We start from the raw sequence: 27,832 nt of genomic DNA on the forward strand, positions 1-27,832 counted from the left end.
CCTCTGCCTTGGACAGAAGTACTCTCCCAAGTGTAGAAAGATCTCTTTGTAGCCAATTACTGAAAATATTTTTGGTTTTCTTAATTTTAGGAGAAAAATTCAAATATTGTCTGATTAAGTGTTTTTTTGACAGATGTATTCCTAAATATTTAACAGTCCTTTACAGGAATATTTTCTATTTCTTTATCATCAGAGTCAAATAAACATTAGATTTCACATTTAGAAACATTCAGTTTTAATCCTGATGCAATAGAAAATGCAGTTATAGCATTAAGGGCATGGGTGACCTGGGCTTTGTCTCTTAAGAAAAGAGTAGTATCATCAGCCAGTTTCTTTGTTAAAAATGGTTAAGCCATACAAATTTGCATTATTCAGAATATCTAGAGATTGAAGTTCCACAACCAAAATGAATAAAAATGGCGAAATTGGGCATCCCTGTCGTACACTTCTGTTGATACTGAATATTGTGGAAGTATTAAGGTTTAGTAACACAGAACTATTTATATCTTTGTAAAACATGCAAATTACTTTGATAACATTTTCACCAAATCCAAAAACTTTGACACCTAAAGAGAAATTCATGTTCAATTGTGTCAAAGGCTTTACAGAAGCCCAAAAATAAGACAACCACATCTGAGTCAATTGCATCTGAATAATCTATAAGGTCCAAGACTAAACAAATGTTTGAGCTTATGTTTATAATGGTATCTATTTCTTTCTTTAATCTTTTGGCATAAACCAGAGCAATCAATGTGTAATCAATATGTAATAAAGTAATTGGTCTTCAATTTTCAATTGTCAATGAGAGAAGGGTCTTTATCGGGCTTCAGAATCAATGAAATAAGGCCCTGTTTCATAGTGGAGACAATTTCCCTGCTTTTAATGCAATCTTGAACCATATTAAAAATCTGCTCTTCTAGTAACTTTTTTTTCCCACCTTTATTTAACCAGGTAGGCTAGTTGAGAACAAGTTCTCATTTGCAACTGCGACCTGCCCAAGATAAAGCAATGCAGTTCGACACATACAAAAACACATGGAATAAACAAACATACAATCAATAATACAGTAGAAAAATCTAGTCAAATATACAGCATGTGCAAATGAGGTAGGATAAGATGCAATGGATAAAATGCAATAGAACTCCCAAAACTGTCCATAGAATTCAGAGCCTCTCTAATTTCTTCAATTGACACAGGTGAATCGCAAACTGAGTGGAAATCATCCTCAATTAAAGGGACATAATTCTGAATGTGGCAAATGTAGCTTTCACAAAAATCTTCCTGAAATTGAGAGCTGTAAAGGTTTTTATAAAAGGAATTGACAAATGATGATATTGTAATGGGATCTTTGCATAAAACATTGTTCATTTTGAGTGCAGTTATAGATTTTCTTTTGTAGTTTCTCTTTTCAAGTGCAAAAAAGTAACTAGTGTTTCTTTCCCCCTCTTCAGTCCATTTAGTGTGTTGTTTAATTTCCAATATCCTCAAGTACCTTTAGATTTTTTTAGTGTCTTGTAAATTCTAGGAAATCAAGTGATGATCAGAAAAGGGAGCCAACTGATGAGCTACATCTATAACAAATTGTAACAAAAACGGGGAAATTAGGAATACATCTTTTCTAGATTGCTGTCACATAGATTTGTTGGTCGAGGTATAACCCTGTGCACCCCGAATGAAATAATGCCAGGCATCCTTAACACAGAGATCCTTGCATGATGTAGTGATAATATTGCTATTCTGAGGGCTTTGTTTGACTCGTTCTAGGAGGAAAACGATCAGCATATGCATCAGGTGTTTCATTAAAATCCCCTGAAATAATTAGAAAAGCCTCTGAGTATTTGTTGCTTAAATCCTGTACTTTCTTGGTGAAATGGGTCATATTAGGAGCATGTGAGCTATGTCCGTATACATTACAAATGATAAAAACAGCATTGTCAAGTTTAACAGTTACTATGACCCATCTCCGGTCTTGTGAAGATGTGGATTCTAGAACGTCACCATTAAATTTGTGAATAAGTATCAAAACACCAGCAGATTTTTTTTGTTATTTTACCAGGCAAGTCAGTTAAGAACAAATTCTTATTTTCAATGACGACCTATGAACAGTGGGTTAACTGCCTATTCAGGAGCAGAAAAACAGATTTGTACCTTGTCAGTTTGGGGATTTGAACTTGCAACCTTTCGGTTACTAGTCCAACGCTCTAGGCTACCCTGCCGACCCAGAATGATTTGATCCATGACTGAAATAGACCATATCTTCCCATGTAAGGTCTGTGTTTCGTGTAGACTTACCCTAGTGTGACGTTTTGATAACAGCGCAAATCTATCTCGGACAAGTTAACTTGTGTCAACATATTTGCCTATAAACGTTAGTCTTTAGTGAGCTAGCCAGCTCCCCTTTCACGTGGTGACATGCTAGCTAGCATTAGCCCACCAGAGAAGCTATATTTAGCTAGCTAGATAACTCACCGTTCGTGTAGTCAGACTTGCTAGCTAACATTAGGCCAGCACCATGGCAAGGATAGTTGGTTAGTTAGCATGTCACCACTTAGAAAAGGCTGACTACACAAACAGTGAGGTAATGTTAACTGCCTGGCTAAATATCGCCTTGTAGTTAGGAACCTTGGTTGGCTAGTTAGCTACATTGGCTAAAGTTGGCTAGCCAGCTTACAAAACTACGTAATGTTTTCCCCTTACAAAATAGAAATGGTTGTACATGACTAGTAGCCCGGTGGTCAGAGTGTTGGACTAGTAACCGGAAGGTTGCAAGTTCAAACCCCCGAGCTGACAAGGTACAAATCTGTCGTTCTGCCCCTGAACAGGCAGTCATTGAAAATAAGAATTTGTTCTTAACTGACTTGCCCAGTTAAATAAAGATAAAGTAAAAAAAATGGCCTGTGAAGTCAGTTAGAAATGTCAGCAGGGATGGAAATTAAGCTAGCCCAAGGCTAGCACTTTTCAGATTCTGCTAGTAGACAATGTGACACAGCAGTGACATTTTGCCTTTACAAACCACAGATTAGGACCTGAATGTAGAAATCGTTGTCTGCTGGCCAGTGCCCAAAATCCTTGTTTACTACATCCCCGCATGTCGATTGCTTTCAGACGATCCCCCTTCTTAACTGACTTGCCTAGTTAAATAAAGGTAAAATAAACTGTTGATCTCCTCAATGACCTTAAGGCTAAGGGTTTTAACTTTCGTCTTGAGAATTAGAATCAGAAGTACAGTCATATAGCTCATCACAATACTTTGCCTCTTCAGACAAATAGTACCCTAGACTGTCCTGATCTAGTTGATCATCCCAGATAATTTCTCCAGCCCAGTAGAAATGTCCCATCCACATAGTAGGATTTTAGATCTGCAGATAGACAAAAGCCCAGTCTATTTTACCCTTACTATAGGCAAGTCTGTGGATTATGGTATTTTAATATAGATGTTACCATTTAGGTAATCAACTTTTGCTAGCAAAGTTTTTTTTTTTTCGTCTTTCAGATGGGAAGACCGGAAAAACCCAGTGACAACACTCGGGTCTGGCCCTGTATTTTCTAGAAAATGTAGCTCATCCACCATGGCAGAAGAGGAAGATTCAGACTGTCGATTGGGAAAACAAGAACAGACGATGAAAGTTGAGTGTTGAGGGACCACTTGAATTTTTAGATGCATCAACATTTTGACTTTGTCCTTTTCCCATGTTTTAGACATGAGGCGTGACATGCAGAACAGTCTCACCCCACAAGAAGCTGTGCATGATTAATTCCGCCCTCAGCAAGGAGACCTGAGGGTACTCTCACTCTGGGGGTAAGACAACATTTAAGCATCACAGATATACATTTCCACTGTGCCCATGATGAAATGCACTGTGAATTGTGTTGTACTACTGAATGAAACTGAGGAGATGCACTCAAACCAGACTTTGTGATTGAACTTACGTTAACTACATTTCTTTAGTTGGCTGCTTTGAGTAACAATCTTCATTCATTATTGACTTGTTTTTCAACAATGTCAGGTACAGGCAGGGGTGACTGGGTCCTTAAGCAAGTAAGACACGGGTAAGAAATAATTTGAACATCACAGATATAAATGTCCACTGTGCCCATGATCAAGTTAACTACCTTACTTTAGTTGGCTGCTTTGGTCAAAACGTGTTTGTAATATAACCTATTCTGTGAGCCTAGTGTGTGTATATGAACTATGTGGAATATTTTTGGACCATTAAAACAGGTACTGCCAGGAGGAGGAGTCTGTCAGAGGTTGTCACGCTGGATGGGGATGAGAAGAAGCAGACACAAATAGGTGTTGTCAGCCACAAAACTTTAAAAAAGAAGAAGAAGCCTATGAGCAGAGAACACTTGACAAACATTTGTCTTGAAGTAGAATTACAGAAATACAGAAATCATTGTGGTGTCAAAACTAAACTTGAAGCTGCTTCATTGGGCATGTTGTTTATATGGATTAAACATATGTTTGAGTTGATAAATACACAGGAATATCAATTAATTTAGCGAAAAGACATGCAAGACTACTGTAACGGCAATCCTTTCAAACATGTTTTTATTATGGTAGGCTAAATAATTAATATTAGTGACTATCACTAACATTCACTCAGAATCACAGTGTTTTGTCATGTAGGACTGTTCACAGCACAAGGCCCAAATAAATCATTGTTGTGATTATTTAGGCTGTTCATGTCTCACACTAAACACTATTGAGGCCATTGTAAAAATCTGTGGGGCTTGCCTTCACTGATATTCAGCATCAAACAGTCACTGGAATGAAGCAAATAATAATCTCCTAGTTGACTTAAACAGGCCATTAAGTCCTTAAACAGCTTATATAACTTTAACATCAAACAGATTCTCCTCAAGAAAAATGCCTCATTTGATTTGACAGCTCACAAACTAATCAGTCATTTAATGTAAAATAATGATGATGATAATATAAACAATTTGTACTATAATTAGCCACAACTGAAGTTCCCCTTGGGGAAAAAAATACAATTACTCTATTAAATAAAAAATTAAGGGTACACTCAGCCTTGGGTTTGCCTTTATTGGTCATGTACACACATTTACAGATGTTATCGCAGGAACAGCGAAATGTTTCTAGCTTTAACAGTGCAGTCTATTTGTATATGTATATATATGTATATATAAAATAATCATGAGTGTCATCCCCATCACCTTTGGGATGAATTGGAATGCAGCAATATTCCAACATCTAGTGGAAAGCCTTCCCAGAAGAGTGGAGGCTGTTAAAGCAGCAACTACATATTAATGCCCATGATTTTGGAATGAGATGTTTGACGAGCAGGTGTCCACATACTATTGGTCAGCTCTGTGCAGGCCAGTGAAGTTCTTCCACACCGATCTCGACAAACCATTTCTGTATGGACCTCGCTTTGTGCACGGAGGGCATTGTCATCCTGAAACAGGAAAGGGCCTTCTCCAAACTGTTGCTGCAAAGTTGGAAGCACAGAATCATCTAGAATGTCATTGTTTGCTGTAGCGTTAAGATTTCCCTTCACTGGAACTAAAGGGCCTAGCCCCAACCATGAAAAACAGCCCCAGACCATTATTCCTCCTCCACCAAACTTTACAGCGGGCACTATGACTTGGGGCAGGTACCGTTCTCCTGGCATCTGCCAAACCCAAATTCGTCTGTTGGACTGACAGATGGTGAAGCGTGATTCATCACTCCAGAGAACGCGTTTCCACTGCTACAAAGTCCAATGGCGGCAAGCTTTACACCACTCCAGCTGATGCTTGGCATTGCGCATCATGATTTTAAGCTGCTTGGCCATGAAAACCAATTCACAAAGCTCCCGACAAACAGTTCTTGTGCTGACTTTGCTTCCAGAGGCAGTTTGGAACTTCAGTAATTGAGTGTTGCAACTGAGGACAGATGATTTTTACGCACTACGCGCTTCAGCACTCGGTCCCATTCTGTGAGCTTGTGTGGCCTACCACTTTGCGGCTGAGCCCTTGTTGCTTCTAGATGTTTCCACTTCACAATAGCAGCACTTAGCGTTGACCGGGGCAGCTCTAGCAGTGCATACATTTGATGAACTGACTTACAAAGGTGGCATCCTTTGACGGTGCCACGTTGAAAGTCACTGAGCTCTTCAGTTCTATTCTACTGCCAATGTTTGTTTATGGAGAATGCATGGCTGTGTGCTCAATTTTATACACCTGTCCGCAGCAAGTGTGGCTGAAAATCCAAATCCACAAATGTTGAACTTGTGTGTGTGTGTATATATATATATATATGAGTAGTCATTTCATCTTTATTGAAAATAGTTATTCTTGTCATAAAAAGCTAACTGTTACATACAGTACAAACACATTTAGTTGGCCATGTAGATACTAGTTTTTCAAAATACCATTAGATAAAGAATACTTGGTCAGATAAAGGTTATATGTTTACATACAATGTAATTATTAGGACCTCTGCTCATTCAAATGTTTAGAAAATTCATAAAATAGAACTATTGGATAGAGCAATGTGGCACAGTCAGTCTTAAAGAAAAACAAAACAAATTACAAATGATGCTTAGCGAACCGTGTGAAAAATAAACCAAAACGTCTTTTTCACCAAGGAATAAGAGGCACATGTTAGTGTTCATTTGAGCTGACAGATCTTGACCGAGGTTCCAACTCCAAAGCCGGGATAGAGGGGCTCCACAAACATGGTTTCGAACCTGTGCAGGAGAGTCATGTGGTTGCCTATACTGAAGAAGGCCAGGACCCCTGCCGAGTGGTCTAGGTAGACCCCTATCCTCGGTGAATGGGGCGCATTGATGGCTTTATCTGCCCTGTTGTGCCAGGCTGAGTACCCTGTATCAGAACACAGCAGGCTCCAAGACTTATCATTATAGCCCAGCAGACACAGTGATCCTTTCCCCTTGCGGCTGATTCCCTTATAGGCCACCCCCATGGAGAACTCCCCGCTCCACTCGATCTCCCAGTAGAAGCGGCCACCAGACAGGGCCTCGCGGCACAGCACTTGCGCGAAGCTGTCAAACCTTTCCGGGGTGTCAGAGTAGGGCTGGAGGTCCCTGGTTCGGATCACCTTTCTGCTGCTCTCCGACAGGTGTAGCTCCTTGTAGGCTGTGCTGGGGTCCAGTCTCAGCTGGCAGAAGTCTGGGGGAGGGATGTGAAATGGGTCAACATTAGTGTTGTTCTGTGATACAGGTTTGAGTCAACAGGCTTATGAAGAGATAATAAGCCTGGTCTCAGATCTGGTTTGTACTATCTTGCCAACTCCTATGGTCATTGTTTGGCATGACAATGACCATAGGCGTTGGTAAGAAAGCACAAACAGATCTGGAACCAGGTTTGAGAGTAGGTGCTAATTGAACAAATATGTACTTACATTTCAGAAACTCTGATCTGGTCTTGGGCTCTGGTGGAGGAGGGCTGTCCACTGTCATGACTTCTATGACTAGAAGGTGAAAATAGAAGACAATGTCTCAATGTCTATTCAAATCCACAGCACTGAATTTCTTCATAGGCCTTCACCATTACATTTTTTGTTTGCTAGTGTGTTATCTAACTTTACACAACGAACAAACATCATATATACAGTACACTGATCACAAGACTCACCTCTGCTGCTTTTCTCTCTCTTTTCTGTCGTATAAACAGGGACCTCGTTCACTGTGAGGGGCAATATAAAAGGTAGTCAGCAAAACATTGTGTCTTGGCTACTGTTAACAGAATTTCAGATATACTGTGTATTGTTTTTAAGATATAAAACAAATGATGGTCAGTTAGACACTGGTTGTATATGTTCTAGTCTCACAGGTCAGACAATTGCTTCTGAAATAAGACACGGGAAAGACTGGAAACGGAGGCTATGTATGTTGTTTTGACCTGACTTGGAGATCTTCACAAGTTCCTCTCTACCCAGCTCCTCCAGACGATCCTTGATCTCTGCCACGGCTTTCCTGGCTGCGCTGAACGAGAAGTCTGGGTTCACCGACACTCTGGGGATAAAGCCATCATCCGTGGGAGTACACAGATAGTTGAAGTTCTGTATAAAAATAATCATGAGTGTCATCAAATAAGCATGTTCAAGGACCAACAATGAACGAGCAGCAGAGGAACATTTTGTAGAGATCCATGACTTTGATTGCTGCTTAATATCATTGCAATATTGAACCTTTTATAGATCCAATTTTCTTGCACTTTAAAATTTAGTGGACATCCACTGACCACTATAAGTGAATGTACTGTATGTACTACAGCATATTCAGAACATACAGTATGTAATTGTATGTAGTCCTCTCAGTTTCACCTGTAGGAAGTGGATGTGGTCCTCAGTGCTGTACAGCTGTTTGAGTCCCGTCTCCTTCTTCTTCAGCTCATCTATCTCCTGCTCCAGCCTCTCCACCAGCCCCTCAGCCTGGTTGAATGCAGCCTTCTCGTTGATGCCAATCATCTTTGTCACCTCTGACCTCATTCTCTCGATGGAGCGGATCATATCCTCAAACATCTTCTCACTCTCCGCCATGGCCCTCCGGGCTGAGCTCTGGACAACACAGTTAATGATTCATTTATCTCAGGTCAAGAGGCCTATACACATAAGCTAGTTGTACATTTCTAGACAAGACACAGTCATCATTGATACATTGTGAGTTACAGGCTGCCATGCAGAAGGTCATCACACATTAATTTGATCTACATTTCTCTGCTTTAATTGGGAATCAGGAATGTAGTTTAACAAGAAAATTATATCTCACGTTTTTTTAAACATTGAACATGACAGAGCAGTTATGAGTTAGTGTATGAAATAGACAATCATCAGACAATGTTTTCAAGACATTTTCTCCTTACCTTTAGTGAGTCCACTGCTGTTCTCAGTTCCTCCAGCTCCTTCACCCTGTCCTGACATTTCTGTCTGATCTCAGCTTGAGCAACTCCCAGGAGTTTCTGTTGAGGTGACACCACAGAATCATCAACACAATACCTCTTACAAGTGAGTCACAGGCGGCACCTTAATTGGGGAGGACGGGCTCATAGTAATGGCTGGAACGGAATCAATGGAATGGTATCGAACACACGTTTTTCATGTGTTTGTTACCATTCCATTTACTCCATTCCAGGCATCATTATGAGCCATCCTCCATTCAGCAGCCTCCTGTGAGTGAATATTTAAGGGCCTTGCATGTCATTTAGTTCACGATTAGTATCATTAAATTTGTTATGCCTTCCAACTTGGCCTTGATTATGTAATGTCACTGAATGGTTTATTTGTGGTTAACAGTGAATGGTTTATTTGTGGTTAACAGTGACCATGTACAGCGTTATCTTGAGGGGCATTGCATGTGTGTATGTTATACTCTGCAATTAAGATCGAATGCTTATTTCTCATACTGTTATTAGTTAATAGGTCGTTTGTGTTTCTTTATGAAGTTAAAAAAACGTATCTTATGTGACAAAGATGCAATTATACTATGAGAGTAATAGTGCCTTTTTCCCATAACAAGCTTAGATCTAAAGATCTACTCAGAATGGGCGGCTTTACCTCCGAAGGAGGGGGGAAAAAATAACCTCATGGAATCCTGACCATGCCAGGAATGTGAAACTACTGCTGTATGCCTGAGCCTGACTTCTAAAGATATGTTTTAAGGTGCACACATACTGGCCTATACAGTATAGAGAGGAGAGGGAGAGCTAATTCAGCCTTTACTCAAAACCTACCAGCCCATTCTTCAAGATAAGCTCAAGGAATGTGGGGAATCTGGGGAGAGGGGATAGGGGGAAGAGAGGGAGGGGAGTGTGAAAGAGAAGGAGTGAAGCCATGGGAGAGGAGAGTCAGGTTGTAAATCTGGGGATGAGAGGAACCAGTCTCCCCATTTAGCAAACAGAAAGGCTGAATTATGGCCTTTGTAAAAAGCTTTTCTTCACAGTATTACGATGATGTCATATAAATGTCCTTGATATACATTAATGTCAAAGATATTGGTGATACTAATGTAAAAGTAACATACTGTATATTAGTGTGGCTGTTTTAAAAACTGTAGCTTTTGACTGCCAATTCTGGCAGCCCATTCGAATGGAGACTGATTTGGACGCAGTGGCTGGTCATGGTCAGGTCAATGGTTTGTTGATCATAAATAGGACATGCGGTTAGACAAGGCCTTGATTCAGTCTCTGCATTCTGGTACAACTGCATTCCATTATCACCATCCCCACTACCAGGCTCAAACCCAGCCCCTTCCCATAGGTGGGTTTCAAAGTTCAGTCCAGGAAACTAGAGTCTTTAGTTTCTGTAATAATATAGCCCCAAATACACCAGGCTAGAAACCCTGGGTCTGCCCTTGGTGTATTTGGGTCTTCCTGGGACTTGAGACCCCTGTTTGTAAGCCGGGAACATGGCTATCAGATAGGGAACACTGTCTCATCAAGCACAGCTGGAACACCACAAACCTTTACCACATATTAAGAACACATTCCTCGATCAAACTCACAGCTAATCAGAGAGTTGTACTTGTTTTGGATGTGTGAGTGTGCTTGCCTGACCTGCAGGAGTGGGTGGTAACACTGGCTGGTTGGTGAGCTAGCTGGGTCAAAGTACAAACGTTGCAGAGGTGGTGGCAGTGGGTGGAGGAGTGGGGGTTGGGAATACTACGCGTCTGCCTAACCCCACATTCCTGTATCATCAACACGCACCACCATAATCCACTGGCCACTCACTCACATCCCTGTCCCGTATTTCCCCTCTGACTAACTACCTAGTTCTGTTCGCTCACTGAGAGAAATGTGGTTCTTTAGGAGGGAAGCAGGTGTTGGTGAATAAACCATTAGTCAGTTAACCTTTGAGTCAGTTCTAGAACACTCCCCTTAAAGTGACTGTGCCTTGTACCTTCTGTGAGTAGTGATTTCTGCCATATGACAGACTGAACAAGTTATTTACATTGTATGTAAAGTATCCAGATATCCTCACATCACACTTGATTTCAGTTTAAATTATTCATATTTTGATTTCTAAATACAAATCATTCTGTGAAAAATTGTAAACCTACAAGTCAAGGTCTGGGCTACTCCCATAAAACTCACAGTTAAGCCTGACACTCGGATAGAAAGAAACATATCTCTTCTCCTTACCTGTTTCTCACTCCTCTCTGCCTCGGCTGAGACGATGTCATGTCCCTTGTGTTCGCTGACAGTACAGATGGCACAGATACACATCTGGTCAGTCCGGCAAAACAGCTCCAGGGACTTCTGGTGCTGGGGGCAGATCTTTCTGTCCAGGTTCCCCAGCTCGTCCACCAGCTTGTGCCTTTTGAATGTGGCTGACTCATAGTGGGGCTTCAGGTGCTTCTCACAGTATGAGGCCAGGCAGTTCAGGCAGGACTTAACAGCCTTGAGCTTCTTACCAGAGCAGTAGTCACAGGGCACGTCGGCAGGCCCAGCAAAGGTGTTCCCTGGGGGTGTGAGGTTCAGGTTGAGGTTGGCACCAGTCTTCTTGATCTTCTCTGCCACCTTGGTGAGCATAGTGTTGGGCCTGAGCACAGGCCTCTGGGTGAAGGTGATCTTACACTGGGGGCAGATGTAGATCCCTGTGTAGTCTGCCTCATTCCAGTAGCCGCTGATGCAGTCCATGCAGAAACTGTGTCCGCAGGGGATAGCCACGGGGTCCCTCAGCAGCCCCACACACAGTGGGCAGCTGAAGTAATCCGAAGACGTGGGATCAGCCATTGTCGCTACTCACTACACTACACAAACACACCTCAGAACTGTAGAGAGAGAGAAAGGCAGACAGACAGAGGAATCCACAGAGGGATCTAACCAGTGCACTAGGGAGTCCGCCGTCCACAAGAGTGTGGCAGAGCCTGCCAGAGACAGGACCTACTTGTATTTCTGAATTCCAGAGGTTATTGATTGAAAGCAGGCTCTACCCCTGTGCTGCCTGGGAGAGTATGTAGAGCTCAGCCCAGTTCAGATAAACAGGTTGAGCAAAGGCTGTAGGAGACTTAAAGGGAGGGGGAGAGAGCGAGGGGGCGGGCTGAAAGGAGATTAAAAAAAAAAATAGGGGATAGGCTGAGGCAGGGAGAATTAATTAATTGTATCACACAGGGAGGCACTAACTGCTGCTAAATATGCCTGCATTTTTGGGGGTGTTTGGTGTTTGGTCTGATTCTATTTTTTTAACTGTATTTGACTTGATAGTGTACAAACTACACTGTAGGCTGGATCAGTTAATCATTGTTTTGTGTGCTGATCAGAGACTACGATACAGAGATAGAGATACAGCATTGTTTTCAAATATATATATTTTTCCCATTTTCACCCTCAAACTCAACTGGAACAGATGTCATAGGCCCTACATTAGATGCAGTTGAATAGACATAAATGCACATTTTGTGGAAGATAAGGTTTTGAAGGGGCTGGAGTCCACCTACTGAACAAACAAACCTGCTCCCACCACAAACAGGATAGGATAGGATACATTTCAAATTTCAGAGGGGATCTTTTTCTATCTTTTGTGACCCAAAACAAACAGCAGTACCTGTCACTGTTTGAACTGCCTGCCACAGGTGTTTTGACAAAGAGCAGTTAGAGTTCAGGACAGAAGTTATTGTATATATTTAAACAGCAGCCTGTTGAACTAGTCTAACTGCCCAACAGATGCATCCCAGGAGGTTGGTGGCACCTTAATTGGGGAGGTAGGCCTCGTGGTAATAGCTGGAGCAGAATAAGTATTATGGTTTCAAATACAGCAAGCACATGGTTCCAATGTGTTGGATGCCATTCCATTTGCTCTGTTCCAGCCATTATTGTGAGCAGCCTCCACCAGAGGTGCATGGAGTAGTAAAAGTAGATATGGTGTGTGTTAAACAGAGAGAGAAAAAAAATGCTCATTAGAGGCAGCCAAAAGAGAACATTGCAATCACAGAAACATGTTTGACAAAACATTCCTATCTCTTACAGGTTTATCTGTCTGATGTCGATCTGAATGCTTCACATATTTTTAAGATATTGTGCCATGTAAAAATGTATCTAGCCCATGACTTAAGTCCCCTTGTTACTTTAGTATTTGGTATGTACAGGATAAACATATCCTGTGTCTTTATTAGCTATAGTCTAAAACCAGCAGAGTCCATCTTTCAAGAAACACACCTTGGTTTCTATATTGCCAAGTGTCATCCTATCCTCTTTCTCCCATGACAGGCTTATTTAGTAATATTACAGTAATATTACAAAGGCTTTAAAGAGTAAGCCTTTAAAGGGGCAATCTGCAGTTGCTACATACATTTTTGTAATTAAAAATTCATTATATGTACCCATTGATACTTGAAGAATATAACTTGTGAGCTTATTTCAGCTGTCATACCCAATCAGAACCCCAAATATAAGCTTGTTGTACTACAATTTTTAAACAAAGTAAATGTAAACTAACACTATATAGCTTCAAAACATGGTAAAACTATTTTTGATATCTTGCATCCATAGCTCTGTTTATTAATTTGTCTATGACCTGACGAAGATCAAACTCGGATCAAAACGTTGTCTTTTTTTTGTGTGTCTGATTAATTCACCATGGGAGCATACCAGAGTTGCTGACATTTCTTTGATACATTTCTCCAGGCCCATCCCTCAGCTTTCTATGGAAACAGGGACCGGGAGGATGCTTTGTTAATGTTTCAACTGCTGGTTTCGCTTTAAAGACCCATCCCACTGGGCACACACTGGTTGAATAAACGTTGTTTCAATGAAACCAACATGGAATTGACATTGAATTAATGTAGGTGCCCAGTGGGATGGCCCATTCTCACCCTAGAATTCTGGATCAATTCTGACATCATGAACTAATTATCTCATTTGCATTTCAATTTACACCTGGGTTTCCTCTTGGGCCAAGGATGTGGCCATACTGTAGTGCACATTTCTCTCTCTCACTAGTTCACTAAAGAGGACCTAAATGAGAAGCTCATTACCCTGTAGCCAGAATGTAATGTGTGAGGTAGTGGACCTTAGAGATAAAATGGTTTGCTGAATTATCTTATTCCAGAAGAGTTGATAGGCATACTAAATTTACAATTATTTAAATTACAGGGCCACCGAAACAACCGGTTGCGTAAGGCCGTGTACGCAACTCCTCCCTCATTGCATATCTTACATCATTGCACTTTAGAGATAGTTTCGCCTCTCTCCGTATTTGGTCAGGTTTCTGATAAGCCAGTTTCTCTTCCTCTTTTTTTTGTGTGGATCAGATACCAGGAAAGTAGACCAATCCAGAGTAAAAGCAGCCCTCTGTTTTCCTTATTGATTAACGAGAGAGAGAGAGAGAGAGAGAGAGAGACAGACTATGATGGAAAGGGTCATACACTGCCAAATGCATGGTCTTGATTTATGTGACAAAAAATAATCTAGTTATACAGTAACAACACACAGGTATACAAGTTAGGCTCATCTGATTAGGTACAGACACTTCCCATTTTTATGAAAAGCAATGCACAAGGCCTGCAATGTCTTGCAATGTACTTAATAAAGAGAGACTAATGCCCATCACTCAAAGTTATTGGGCGAGGAAGCAGTTTGGTTGTCATAAATGCATAAACATGTCCTAGTTATGTCTTTTGATCAGACAGGCATAAAACCCTACGGTTTACAAGGTGAAAGGTCAACATTCATTAAACCAAACATTCTCTTGCATCAGGTGTAGTGAGGGGTAACCAGGAGATTTCAGTCTGGGGATGTTGTTGTGGAGAGTCAGTAAGAGAGTAAGAAATTACAAAATGGCTGTGTGAGTGTAGGATTACTTCCTAAATGGCTCCCTAATACCTATATAGTGCACTAGGGCTCATAGGTTGCTGGTCATCGTAGTGAACTATGTAGGGAATTGGGTGCCATTTGATACGCAACCTAGAAGTCAAAGACCCAGCTGTGTCTGTGTGTGATTGGTCAGAATATGGAGAGAGACAAAGTATTTACAAGTGTTGCCTTGGAACAATGGTTACCTTTGTTAGTGCTGGCTGGCAGATACACAGGGCTGGCGAGGAGGAGTCTGGACAGGGGCCAGATCACAGGGAACAGGTTGTTGCTGCACACTGCAGAACAGACCTCCACAACAAATAGGGGCAAAAAGGGACAATTGTTGATGTGGATTAAATATATATTTTTTATGACATTTGTGTGGTACTTTGGACAGTTCACTTGGAAAAGTACCTAGAAAACAGAGACAGAAATGTATTATGCAAATGTAGGTTGTAGATTTAACATTGGCTCTGCATGGAAATGTATGAAAGCAACCAGTGAATCCATTGAGACAATGTAAGACATGGATTGTGTATGTGTGCCATTCAGAGGGCGAATGAGCAAGACAAAAGATGCCTTTGAACTGGGTATGGTAATAGGTGTCAAGTGCACCGGTTTGTGTCAAGAACTGCAATGCTGCTGTTTTGTTTTACGCTCAACAGTTTCCCGTGTGTATCAAGAATGGTCCACCACCCAAAGGACATCCAACCAACTTAACACAACTGTGGGAAGCATTGGAGTCAACATGGGCCAGCATCCCTGTGGAACGCTTTCGAAAACCTTGTAGTTGAGTCTATGCCCCGACGAATTGAGACTGTTCTGAGGGCAAAAGGGGGTGAGGGGGTGATCCTAATGTTTGTTATACCCAAACAAAGTACAGAGTCAATCCAACCAATAAATAAAGCATTGCTGTCTTCTGTTTTGTGTGTGCAAGATTCACAGATTTACAAACTGGATAATTGTAACAGCACTACTGCTGTGAGTGAGCCAGCTATAAAAATATCAAGGCTTCTTCTAAAACTGTCAGACACTGAAATATCTAGAACTAATAAGATGAATTGCTTGGCAAATGTTGATCATGTTATAATTTCCCTGGCCCTGGGGCAATTTCAGGTTAAACCTAGATTTCAATCTCTACCTACATTCTACAACACAAAAAACTGACCAGATCACCTCATGTGCAATAATCTCTTGCAACCATCTCGTCAAACATGACACTGGACATTTTGTGAGTAGCATGTCAGCTACAGTACTTGTTCAGGATGACTTGCAGACCCTATAACAATGACATTTGGTGTGTAGAATATAGCCACTATGCTCTGACTAACACAATGTACTTTTTTAAAGCAGTTTTCTTTACACTGCTGTTATCTGGGCCATCTAGCCTGGTCACATTACATTCTTCATTTTTAACAACCCTGAAACAAGCTGACAGCCATCTTGGAATGGACAGAGGAATGTTTAGGCTGATGTGAAGAGGAGAAATGTGGAGAAAAAATAAAATCCAATTAGAATCAGGATTTGGATTGAGAGGAACTGAGTGGAAGAGAAATGGGAAATAAACAGTTGATAATAAACTGCTCTCAATTGCATAGCAGGGTGATGAACACCTATTGCAAGTCACTTCCTGTAGCTCAAGCCAGATTCCAACCAGCCAACTTAATTTATAGCGGAAGGGCAAGGGGATTCATTTTGTCATTAGTCACTCTAAAAAAAAGTCCACAAAAAATGTCTTCTTTACCCTCCCCTCTTTGATTTGCAACCAGGCTTTAGCTCTCCAAGTACCAAGAGGTCAGTGTGTACCTGGACCTGAGTAGGCATCCATCATATCACTCTTCCCCACAGCCATGCCCTCACTACAAGCTGGAGGCTATCAACCAGCAGCAATACTCTGAAGCCAAACTCCTGAACTAGGGGCCACATTTATCAGTGACAATGTTAACAGATTCAGATTCATCTCGCTATGGACAATTCTTACATGCAAAAACATGCCCCCTCCCTATGCCTCCTGAGAAAAAAATATTTATTCCCTATGGCATTTGAGATAGATGGTCATTGATCTTTTTTGTTTCCATGAACTGACAGAGAGTACATTTAAAATTAGAATGCATTTTAGAAGAATGTGTTTAATGTTTAAAATATTGTAATAGATCGGGCATTGTTAGAGGTCTACCAATAAGTGGCAGTAATGAGGGAAATGGATTCAGCCATCTTGAAAGCCATTTTACCTGAGATTCTGTTGGCCATGTGTTTGTTTGTCACGCTGAAGGTAGACCTTAACTGATCTGCAAATCTACTTGTATGATGGAATTGTGTATACAATGTATCTAACATGTTTTGTCATTGTTGAGGTGTTGATGGATGCTTCGGGCCAGACTTTAGAACTAGTGTGAAAGATGCCCTATTTGTAAATTTGTTTAAAAAAAAATTCAAGTAACCTCTGCAAACTCTATTGTGATTTAATGGTAAAGATTCTAATGGAATATTTAGTAATTGTGCTGTTGATAAAAAGGCAACTCCAACCAGTTTTTTGTCCTTTGTTTTTAGTATTGAAACATGGCTGAATTTTAAAACATTAGACAAACCACAAACCACTTCTTGTCATTTAGTGGGTTAGACTAATAGTTTACCCTTTTGTGGTGTGACTTATCAAAGAAACATATCACTTGTGTACAACTGATGTTGGTACTTCATTAGGTGTGCAGTGAAGTCCAGTGTGACACGTATCTTACATTATTAGATGTGCAGGGAAATCCAATGTGAAATTAAACTGTGTGCAGTGAACCATGTTTATGTCACATGTTAAATAAAAATATTGCACTGCATAAACAAACAACACAAAGGTCAAAATGTGAGCTGTGTCTGGGGTAGAGTCCCTGTTGGAAATGATGGAAATCAGCAGTTATCTATATTTGTAACTACAGTATCTATTTGCAGTACTGTCAAACAAAGTTCAAACCTGAGATCACACAATTCAATCATTCCTCTCACTTTCTGGATTCACACTCCTCTTCCTGATTGACGGCTGTTGAATGGTTCCATTGACACTCTGTCCTCACCTGGCCCCACCCACGTTTTACTAGTTTCTGCTTAACCAGTTTAGTCTCCTTCCCTCCCTGACTGTTTACTTTATATAACATGCTGCGGAAGTACCTGTGGCTCACTTTGCTCAGACCTGACGGACAGGAAAGACCAAAAATTTGACAGTCTCACTTCGTCTTTAGCCTCCTACTACCAAGAACCTAACAGCACCAGGGTGCATCAGTGAATCCCCATGTCTACTGACCAGGAGAGCTGCCATCTGTGTAAGGAAGACCTGAGGGACCCAGTCTCCATCCCGTGCGGCCACATCTTCTGCTCCATCTGCCTGAAGACCTACTGGGACCACGCTGACCACACCGGTTCCTACAACTGCCCACGTTGTCGGGTCACCTACAACAAGAGACCCACCCCGCGCCGCCTCCAGACCTCCCGCTCCTCCACACACTCAACCCACTCGCATCCCAGGATGTCTGAGACCTACCCTCCTCCACCTCCAGACCCAGACTACAACTACGCCGGACCACAAGATGTGGGATGTGATATCTGTATTGGGAAGAAGCACAAAGCCATCAAGACATGCCTGATGTGCCTGGCGTCTTACTGTGAGAGGCATCTAAAGCCCCACTATGAGAACCCTGCCTTCAAGAGGCACAAGCTGGTGGATGAGATCGGCCATCTGGACAGACAGATTTGCCCCCAGCATCAGAAGGGTCTGGAGCTCTTCTGCAAGACGGACCAGATGTGTATCTGTGTTCTGTGCACTGTGAAGGAGCACAAAGGTCACGACATGGTATCTGCCGAACAGGAGAGGTCAGAAGAACAGGTAAAACGGCTTTGCATGATTTTTGATTCAAACTTTTATATTACGATGATTTATCTCTTTGAAGTAGTTGACGTTCTGTATTGTTAAATGACAAAGCCATTCGTGTAACGGGGGAAAAAACGACTACTTTTTTCTAGGCTTTTCAATAATTTGCCTTTCTGTAGCCAATTGACTGTAGTTGTGTGACTGAGAGCGACAGGTTGATTGTTGGAATAGAGTAGCTAGTATCAGCCAAGCCCCTAAAACAAATACTTCAGGCAATCAGTTAGACCCACCCACATGAGTGAAAGCAGTTACTGTAAATGTGTGTGTGCTGGGGTGGGGTGTTGCAACCTTCTAATTCCAAGAACTGCTATTGGCTAGATTTTATTACTGCATTGTATGAACCTAATGCACATTGTAATAATGCATTTTGAAGGCCATTTCAAATTACATGAATGGGGAGGAAAAAGATGCCACTTCACTTCAGCCACGATTTTTGTCTGTAGCATTTAGGTTGATCAGTATTTGAAACAATTGTCTGACTTGTGGGGCTATGTCACTGTCCTCCATCCATAGCAACGTCTGGGTGCCACCCAGGCAGAGATCCAGGAGAGGATCCACGAGAGGCTTAAGCAGATGGAGGAGCTGAAACAAGCTGTGGATTCACTCAAGGTACATGTCTCTATAGCACATAAAACACAGTGGGTTGTGAAATTACACAATTACAATATACTGTTAAGTCATACTAAACATACTGTAGGTGTACTCACAGTGTATATTTCTAATGTGTGTCCTGGAGAGACAAATTATATCTTCCCACCAAGAGATTTCATGATCACAAATATCAATACATCACCAATAGAGTTCCATTATGACTGACCTCCTGGGTGTATTGGTACAACCCAAAATGCTTTAGAGATTTTAACAGCACGCCCATTAAGTGTGCCCCTTTCCTCTCCAGAGCTCAGCCCAGAGGGCTATGCAGGAGTGTGAGAAGTTGTTTGGCGACATGATGCGTTCCATCGAGAGGATGCAACAGGAAATGACCAAGCTAATTTCCTCCAATAAGAGGGCAGCACTGAACAACGCTGAGGGTCACCTCGAGCGTCTGACCCACGAGATCGCTGACCTCAAGAAGCGAGACAACGAGATCACACAGCTGTCACGCACAGAGGACCACATACACTTTATCCAGGTGACTAAAGGCTTGCACACATCGCACCGAATGTGGTTCTAGCGTTTGTCTTGTGATCGTTCAGTGCGCTTTGTTTTGGGAACCACCGTAAAATCTGTGAGCACTTGGTTCGCAAATGATGTTCAGAGGTGCTAGTTCTCTCAGGCTTTAAAGACTAACACCCCTAACCCTAAAACAACTACTATAATATTTGGGCTCAAGCCAAGGAATGACAAGCCATTTTAAACATTGCCTTCCCCCTAACACTATATATCTCATATTTGAGTGGCCCGCCAAGCTCATCACCCCAAAATAACCAGAACTCTTTGCACAATTTGGGTTAAGTGCATTGCTCAAGGGCACATTGACAGATGTGTCACCTAGTTGGCTCAGGATTCGAACTGGCGACCTTTCGGTTACTGGCCCAATGCTCCTGCCGCTTCAATGGGGCAGAAGGCCGTGTGTTGTTGTGATTCTGGATGGCCAGATGGCAAGTAACAATGATAAGAAGCTGCAATGTGGAGACTCGTAGCTGGCATGTTTTATCTTTATTTTTGATACCATGTCTTGTTTTGATGTCACGTCTATGCTAATATGGCAAAAATTCACTAGCTTGCTAACCAACAACTGCAATGATGTATTTGAGACAACAATTGTGCAAATGCATTTGTTTTTAAATGAACATTGAAGACTAAATAGTTACATGTCAACAATCTAAGCCAACCCAGTCTGTTTTGACCCATAGTTGCACACGCGTCGGTTTTGTTGTTAAACAACCAACCTGTCTATAATAATTCAAGCCAATTCGAGCTAATTCAAATGATGAATGTGTCTGTCCTCATCCATTCACACAGCTAACTGTCTCTTATCCTCTCTGTTGTAGAGCTACCACATGCTAATCGCTCAGACGGAGGCTGAGGAGCTGCCCACAGTCTCAGTGAACCCCTACTTCTCCTTCGGACCCGTCACCAAGGCTGTCTCTGAGATGAAGGTCCATCTCCATGACATCAGCAATGAGGAGCTGGTCAAAGTGGCCAAGACTGGTGAGGCAGTGAGATAATGCACTGTAACTTCAGTTAGTTACTGCCATTGCTGAATGAGTGATGTAGAGCCAAGACCTAGATTAAACCCCAGGCTTTTGTCCTTTTTAAAACCATGGACTTGGAAATGCTTCAGTAATTTCTTATTATTATTCTTATAGAGAATATTTACTCAACCAGAACTTTTCCTGTTTCAGTGAACAAAATGCCTTTCTGCCAACTGGATGAAGCCAAAAGGAGAAATACTGTGAAAGGTGAGTCAATCAACATGAAACTCCCCACTGATCTCATTCTGGAAAATACTTGGAATGGTATTAGTTCAAAAACAAGAATATCGACCCCACCACTCCACCAGGCCTCCATCAAACCCCCAAACAACATTGTTAGGTGGTTGCTGAGGAAATATGGGCTTGCCTTGTGTTGTAGCTAAATTCCAGTAATAACATTTTCACAGGACAATTACGGCATAATCTGAATTTCAAATGGTTCCTTGAGTGATTATAATTTCCTTATTGCTCTGCTGTGCATAAGAAAACAAAATGGTTCCTCTAGTATTGTTGGAATAGTAAAGTAGTCTGAGCACCTTGATTTTTATTAGAGGGCACTCAAAGGTCAGGTGGTGGCTCAAGTGGCCCTGAATATTTACATTGGCTGATAAGTTAACTCTCTTAGAACACCACACACGCATCAAGCAATTCTACACAAACACACACTCATTAAAGTTGGATTTTCTGGGGATATCCGAAACACTAATAAATCCCAAGATTGTAAAGTACATTTCCATGCATGCAGTATCAGGCTATATTGTACAATCCAAATACAGTGTTGTGTATGTTTTTTGTTTTCTTTTGCATTTCCTTCTCTTTGTAGCCGATGCAGTTGTTGCCGTGTACAAGACACCAAGCCAGGAGCCCCAGCACAGAGAAGACTTCCTGAAATGTACGTCAATTTAATGATTCACCTTCAGTGACTAAACTTACCAAATCAAATACTATAAGACTGAGGGTTCATTCTAGTGCCATTTAATTATTCATACTATTTGATCATTTAAGTGTGAACTACTGTTCATAAATTGCGTTAAAACCACTATAAAGACAGGAGTTAGTCTAAAATACTACCTGGCGCCCAGCCCACATGGAAACAGGCTAGTGCTGTGATGGGAGTAGTCTTACCACATTCCTTAGATACTAGGTTTGTAAGTGGGCATGCTCAATGAACTTTATACCGGTTTACTGCGGTGAGTGGGAGTATAGGTTTGTAAAAGGGTTATACAGAATGACATCACTGTGTTGGCAAATCTTTCTAAGCTACGTTACTTGACTACTACAACTATTGGACACTACAGCTTCGGCAAGTTTAAAACCTGCTCTGAATAGGACAATCAAGGTATAGAATAGAAGTGCGTACTGAGCATGCGGAAAGGGAAACATCGGTCACAAGCAGATTTGAATAACTGTGGTCCGAGCTATACATGTAAATAAATGGCTCTGCCTCCGGTGGTATTCCAGATGATAGGCCAAGTGGTCGATCTTCCAGACCAGATGGGCCGAGTGGTCGGTCATCTCGTCCTAGCCATGGCTACAGAGAGTACCACCAGTTCTGACCTGGCTGAGGGGGTGCAGGCGCACATACAGCAGCACAGCCAGGTGAACCAAGTCTATAGTACATGAGCTACTGTAGCTGTTCTACTCTACCTGCATGCTGGTGCACACCTGTCCTGCAGGGTCACAAGTTTTTATTTCAGAATTGTTTTGTTTGGTGGTTTACAGGTACAGTGTCAATTCATATATTCAGTTTATATAACATGTACCTATGGGCTCCACAACTTAAAAAAAAAAGTAAGTTCCAACAGATAAAGTAAATACATACAGAAATAATTATCTTGATCAAAAAGGATTTTGTAATAGTACAATTGGTATGTAACCATGTTTTCCACCCCGTCTAGCAACACAGGTTAGTTGTCAGTGCCCACTCCCCTAAACATCCAAGGTTCCTTGTCAACTGAGGATGCTTTTACATCCTCCCTCCCTTCCCATTTCCTCCCAGAGACCAGAGAACCCTCCCCATATCATGCCTTCCCCCTGCCAGGAGTAATCTTCTGAGAGATTCAAGGAGCTATAACCGTTAAGTAATATAACATAGCAGATTGAACATTTACATTCATGCACTTTGAAAAAAAATGTGTAACTTTGTCCCAGAAGCATTTAACTGCAGTTCACACCCACATTATATGAAGGACTGTGCCTACCTGATTTAGGGCACACAGTGAACAGTTAGGCATGGGGCCAATTTCATCATATAACTTTCCTCGGTGTTAAATACAGTTCAAATAAAGTGTAAATTGAGGGCTCAGATTATGGGATGTCAAGGTCATATTTTTCCATACTCTGTTCCAGTTAAAGGGTTGTTCAGATTCACTTGGATCTGAGGACCATACTTTTAATGGCTAGCTCAGAACATGAGCTTTCTAAAAGTTGTTTATATGCAGTGTATTCAGAAAGTGTTCAGACCTCTTCTGTTTTTCCACATTTTGTTACATTACAGCTTTATTCTAAAATTGATTAAATACAATTTGTTCCTCATCTATCAACACACAATACCCCATAATAACAAAGCGAAAACAGGTTTTTATAAATGTTTGCAAATGTATTACAAATAAAGAAAACTGAAACCTTATTTACATAAGTATTCAGACTCTTTGATATGAGATTCTAAATTGAGCACAGGTCCATCCTGTTTCCATTGATTATCCTTGATGTTGGAGTCCACCTTTGGTAAATTCAATTGATTGGACATGACTTTGAAAGGCACAAACCTGTCTATATATAAGGTCCCACAGTTGACAGTGCATATCAGAGCAAAAACCAAGCCATGAGGTCGAAGGAATTGTCCGTAGAGCTCCGAGACAGGATTTTGTTGAAGCACAGATCTGGGAAAGGGTACCAAAACATTTCTGCAGCATTGAAGGTCCCCAAGAACACAGTGGCCTCCATCATTCTTAAATGGAAGAAGTTTGGAACCACCAAGACTCTTCCTAGAGCTAGACGCCCGGCCAAACTGAGCAATCGGGGGAGAAGGTCCTTGTTCAGGGAGGGGACCAAGAACCCGATGTTCACTCTGACAGAGCACCAGAGTTCCTCTGTGGAGATGGAAGAACCTTCCAGAAGGACAACCATCTCTGCAGCACTCCACCAATCAGGCCTTTATGGTAGAGTGGCCAGACGGAAGCCACTCCTCAGTAAAAGACACAGCCCGCTTGGAGTTTGTCAAAAGCAACCAAAAGGACATTCAGACCATGACAAACAAGATTCTCTGATCTGATGAAACCACGATTGAACTTTTTGGCCTGAATGCCAAGTGTCACGTCTGGAGGATACCTGGCACCATCCCTACGGTGAAGCATGGTGTTGGCAGCATCATGCTGTGGCTGTTTTTCAGCAGCAGGAACTGAGAGACTAATCAGGATCAATGGAAAGATGAACGCAGCAAAGTACAGAGATCCTTGATGAAAACCTCCTTCAGAGCGCTCAGAATCTCAGACTTGGGCAAAGGTTCAACTTCCAACAGGACATCATCCCTAAGCACACAGCCATGACACGCAGAAGTGGCTTCGGGACAAGTCTCTGAATGTCCTTGAGTGGCCAAGCACGAGCCTGGACTTGAACTCGATCGAACATCTCTGGAGAGACCTGAAAATAGCTGTGCAGCAACGCTCCCTATCCAACCTGACAGAGCTTTAGAGGATATGCAGAGAAGAGTGGGAGAAACTCTCCAAATACAGGTGTGTCAAGCTTGTAGCATCATACCCAAGAAGACTCAAGGCTGTAATCACTGCCAAGGGTGCTTCAACAAAGTACTGAGTAAAGGGTCTGAATATTTATGTTAATGTGATATTTCAGTTTTAATTTTAAATACATTTGCAAACATGGGGTATTGTGTGTAGATTGAGGGGGGGAACAATTTAATCCATTTTAGAATAAGGCTGTAACGTAACAAAATGTGGAAAAAGTCAAGGGGTCTGAATACTTTCCGAATGCACTGTATGTCATATCTTGTTTTCATTAAACCATTTCCATCATTACCCACCCTTATTCATCAAGTCTGCTAACTTAATTGTAATGTTCAGAATTATGAACTTATTTACTTGTGTTTTTTAAGACAAAATATGCTGCTGAAGAGATTCCATATATAAGGCTGCGGCTACAACTCTGTAATTATAGTGAGGGGGTCAGGGGTCAGGGAATGGGAATGGTTTTACAGAGGGTCTTCTGGGGGCGGGGGGGGGGTTCCCTGTGGGTCCTGCTTGTTATTTTACATCCATGGGCATACCAACACTAAAGACAATTGTCTTTAAAAAATTATTGTAATAATTGCAAGTCATTTTAGAAAAATTATTGAAAAGCCTTAATAGTCCTATCAAATGTGTAACAAAACTAATGTGTAATCATAATGATAAGGCAAAGATCAAGAAGGCAGAAGTACTTTCCTGAAATGTATCCATAATTGAAAGAAAATTACTTTTATTACATCCATAATTGAAAGAATATTGCTTTTATCAATGTCTATGCACCAAATATATATTTTTTAATTCTCTGAACAGTATATGGTATGAATTAACTGAAATCCAAATGGATATTGTGACAGACACGAACCCCATACTGGACATGCAGGACAAATCTAATAAGACCAACTACAATCTTGCAGGGTCCCATTAATCATAGCCTGGTGTCCTGGTCCCAGATCTGTTTGTCCTGCCTTGCCAATGCATGAGAATTACCAGAGGAGTTGGCAAAACAGCACAGACCGACCTGGGACCAGGCTACGTTACTCGCCCTTAGTTTGTCTGGTGAAACTCAAGGTCACTTTGCTGACTTGAATGACTGGTAGCGTTTGCAATATTATGTTTGTGGTAATTCAACTAACTACGTCTGACCTTTTTGACATTTCAGATTGGAGATGTGCTAGACGATATGGTACTTAAATCTGGGACTTGGGCTGTGTCAAGACAGGCAGCCCAATTCTAAAAAAAAATCTCACTAATTGGTATTTTGACCAATCACATCAAATATGTTTTAGAGCTGATCTGATTGGTCAAAAGACCAGTTAGTGAAAAACATATCAGAATTGGGCTACCTGTCTAAATGCAGCCATTGTTTTGTATGATTGTGTATAGTACTGGTTTTAAACAACCTTTTACATTCCATAACTAACCTTGTAATTTCTAGTATTGTATGGGTATAAGGGTTAAATTATCAAGCCCACAGAAAAGAAGAGCATTCAGTTCACACAGTGGCACTCACTCATGACATGCCTTCGCTCTCTCCTCTCTCAGATGCCTGCGCTCTCACCCTGGACCCCAACACAGCCTACCGCCAGCTATACCTGTCTAGAGGCAACAGGAAGGCAGCCCTGAAGAGAGAACCGCAGGACTACGCTGACAGTGCCTCCAGGTTTGACTGCCTGCCCCAGGTTCTCTGCAAAGAGCCCCTGTCTGGAGGTGCCTACTACTGGGAGGTGGAGTGGAGTGGAGAGGGGGCCTCCGTGGGCATTACCTACAAGGGCATCAAGAGAGTAGGCTACGGGGACAGCTGCCGCATCGGCTACAACCGCAAGTCCTGGAGCCTTTTCTGCTCCGATTCCAGCTATTCCGCCCGATATGGTAAAGACCAGGTGGAAATCAATGCACCCTACTCCTCCAGGATAGGTGTCTTCCTGGACCACTCAGCAGGCACCCTCTCATTCTACACTGTGGGGGACACCATGTCTCTCATACACCGCTTCAAGGCCTCCTTTGCTGAGCCTGTCTACCCAGGCTTTTGGGTCTGGTATGAGTCAGCGGTCACCATCCGTCAGCTGTCATAATATTATATTACCTATGATTAAATTACGATTGTCCATGTATCGGTCATCATACGTATGGTGATTCAAGTAATATAATTACATTTGTAATTTGATGGTGTCCTTGGCAATGTTTTACTTTGTTCTATTGAGGTTTGAATTCATGTTTTATACTGTATATAAATCATCAGCTAGAGAGAGATATCTCCGACCATTTGGGAATAAACATGTTATCTATAATGTTTTCATAATCATGAAGGATCTACTTTAGAATAGACTGAAGTGTCAACTAATATATTTCTGCCCTTTTATGAGGCGTTCAAAAGGCTCTCTGGTCTTTGCCGTTGAATCTGTGCTTGAAAATCAAAACTTGACTAAGGGACCTTACAAATGTTGCATGGGGGACAGAGGAAATGTTAATCATAAAAAAATAATGTCAACCCCTATTACTTCACACATAGTCCATGTAGCATATTATGTGATTTGTTAAGCCACATTTGACTAATTTAGGCTTGCCGTAACAAAGGGGCTGAATTCGTATGCAATAGTTATATTTTAGTTATCTAATTTGTATTATTAATTTTTTACTTTGACATTACAGAGTACTTTGAGTTCATTGTTGACAACAAATTACAATGAAATTAATTTTAATCCCACTTTTTAACACAATAACATTTGAAGAAATACAAAGGGTATGAATACCTTTGCAAGGCACTGTATACTTATAGTGTACTTGATCACTCACAAACAAAGTTTCATAAAAACAAAACTGTCTTTTGAATGAATATAATAAATTACAATTAAAGCGATTGAAATTGAAGTATAGTTTTAATGAGTGTGTTTAAGTTGAACGATAGTGAGCATATAGTATACTTTAATGAATTTAAAGTACACTTTTAATAAGTATACTGAAGGTTGATGATAGTTTATTTATAGTATATTAAAAGACTGGAAAAATGATTAATATAAAGTACACTTTTAATAAGTGTAATGATATTATATTTATAGTAGACTTAAGAACTTGCATTATGTTTTATCATTGATAAACAGTGCAATAAAAACATATGATGAGAGACAGAGAACAGCAGGTCATAACAAGTGAGTGAGAGAGAGAGTGCATGTGAAGGAGTGACAGAGAGAGGGGGAGAGTGAGTGAAAGTGAGTGATAGA

The 27,832-nt window shown here is 41.3% G+C and overlaps 2 protein-coding genes and 1 long non-coding RNA gene across 3 annotated transcripts; 2 read left to right on the plus strand and 1 right to left on the minus strand.

The window, feature by feature from the left end:
• The first annotated feature begins 2,188 nt into the window (after window positions 1-2,188).
• On the plus strand, window positions 2,189-4,480 carry LOC110534259. Its single transcript, XR_002475104.2, has 4 exons — window positions 2,189-2,269; window positions 3,494-3,799; window positions 4,008-4,050; window positions 4,223-4,480. It is a non-coding gene; the product is annotated as an uncharacterized LOC110534259 (long non-coding RNA).
• A 1,786-nt stretch (window positions 4,481-6,266) lies between these two features.
• ftr82 (finTRIM family, member 82) lies at window positions 6,267-11,958 on the minus strand. The gene is made up of 7 exons (XM_021619011.2): window positions 11,110-11,958; window positions 8,836-8,931; window positions 8,297-8,530; window positions 7,873-8,032; window positions 7,606-7,656; window positions 7,373-7,441; window positions 6,267-7,140 (listed from the first exon to the last, which is right to left on the minus strand). Exons 1-7 carry the CDS (start codon window positions 11,701-11,703, stop codon window positions 6,620-6,622), a joined length of 1,725 nt encoding a protein of 574 aa, XP_021474686.1. The 5' UTR covers window positions 11,704-11,958; the 3' UTR covers window positions 6,267-6,619.
• A 5,926-nt stretch (window positions 11,959-17,884) lies between these two features.
• On the plus strand, window positions 17,885-27,482 carry ftr83 (finTRIM family, member 83). The gene is made up of 7 exons (XM_021619012.2): window positions 17,885-18,628; window positions 19,187-19,282; window positions 19,572-19,805; window positions 20,668-20,827; window positions 21,022-21,078; window positions 21,695-21,763; window positions 26,157-27,482. Exons 1-7 carry the CDS (start codon window positions 18,038-18,040, stop codon window positions 26,684-26,686), a joined length of 1,737 nt encoding a protein of 578 aa, XP_021474687.2. The 5' UTR covers window positions 17,885-18,037; the 3' UTR covers window positions 26,687-27,482.
• Window positions 27,483-27,832: the final 350 nt, after the last annotated feature.

The sequence above is a fragment of the Oncorhynchus mykiss genome, chromosome 10 (assembly GCF_013265735.2).
Source record: "Oncorhynchus mykiss isolate Arlee chromosome 10, USDA_OmykA_1.1, whole genome shotgun sequence".
Taxonomy (NCBI): Eukaryota; Metazoa; Chordata; class Actinopteri; order Salmoniformes; family Salmonidae; genus Oncorhynchus; species Oncorhynchus mykiss.

Bases quoted from the DNA above. Each gene is read 5' to 3' on its own strand.
- ftr83 (XM_021619012.2), top strand. From the start codon at position 18,038: ATGTCTACTGACCAGGAGAGCTGCCATCTGTGTAAGGAAGACCTGAGG. The intron at 19,283-19,571 runs GTACATGTCTCT...TTTCCTCTCCAG, and splicing joins AAGCTGTGGATTCACTCAAG to AGCTCAGCCCAGAGGGCTAT. The intron at 20,828-21,021 runs GTGAGGCAGTGA...TTCCTGTTTCAG, and splicing joins GGTCAAAGTGGCCAAGACTG to TGAACAAAATGCCTTTCTGC.
- ftr82 (XM_021619011.2), bottom strand. From the start codon at position 11,703: ATGGCTGATCCCACGTCTTCGGATTACTTCAGCTGCCCACTGTGTGTG. The intron at 8,932-11,109 runs GTAAGGAGAAGA...TCACCTCAACAG, and splicing joins CAGAGAGGAGTGAGAAACAG to AAACTCCTGGGAGTTGCTCA. The intron at 8,033-8,296 runs GTGAAACTGAGA...ATTTTTATACAG, and splicing joins ACCACATCCACTTCCTACAG to AACTTCAACTATCTGTGTAC.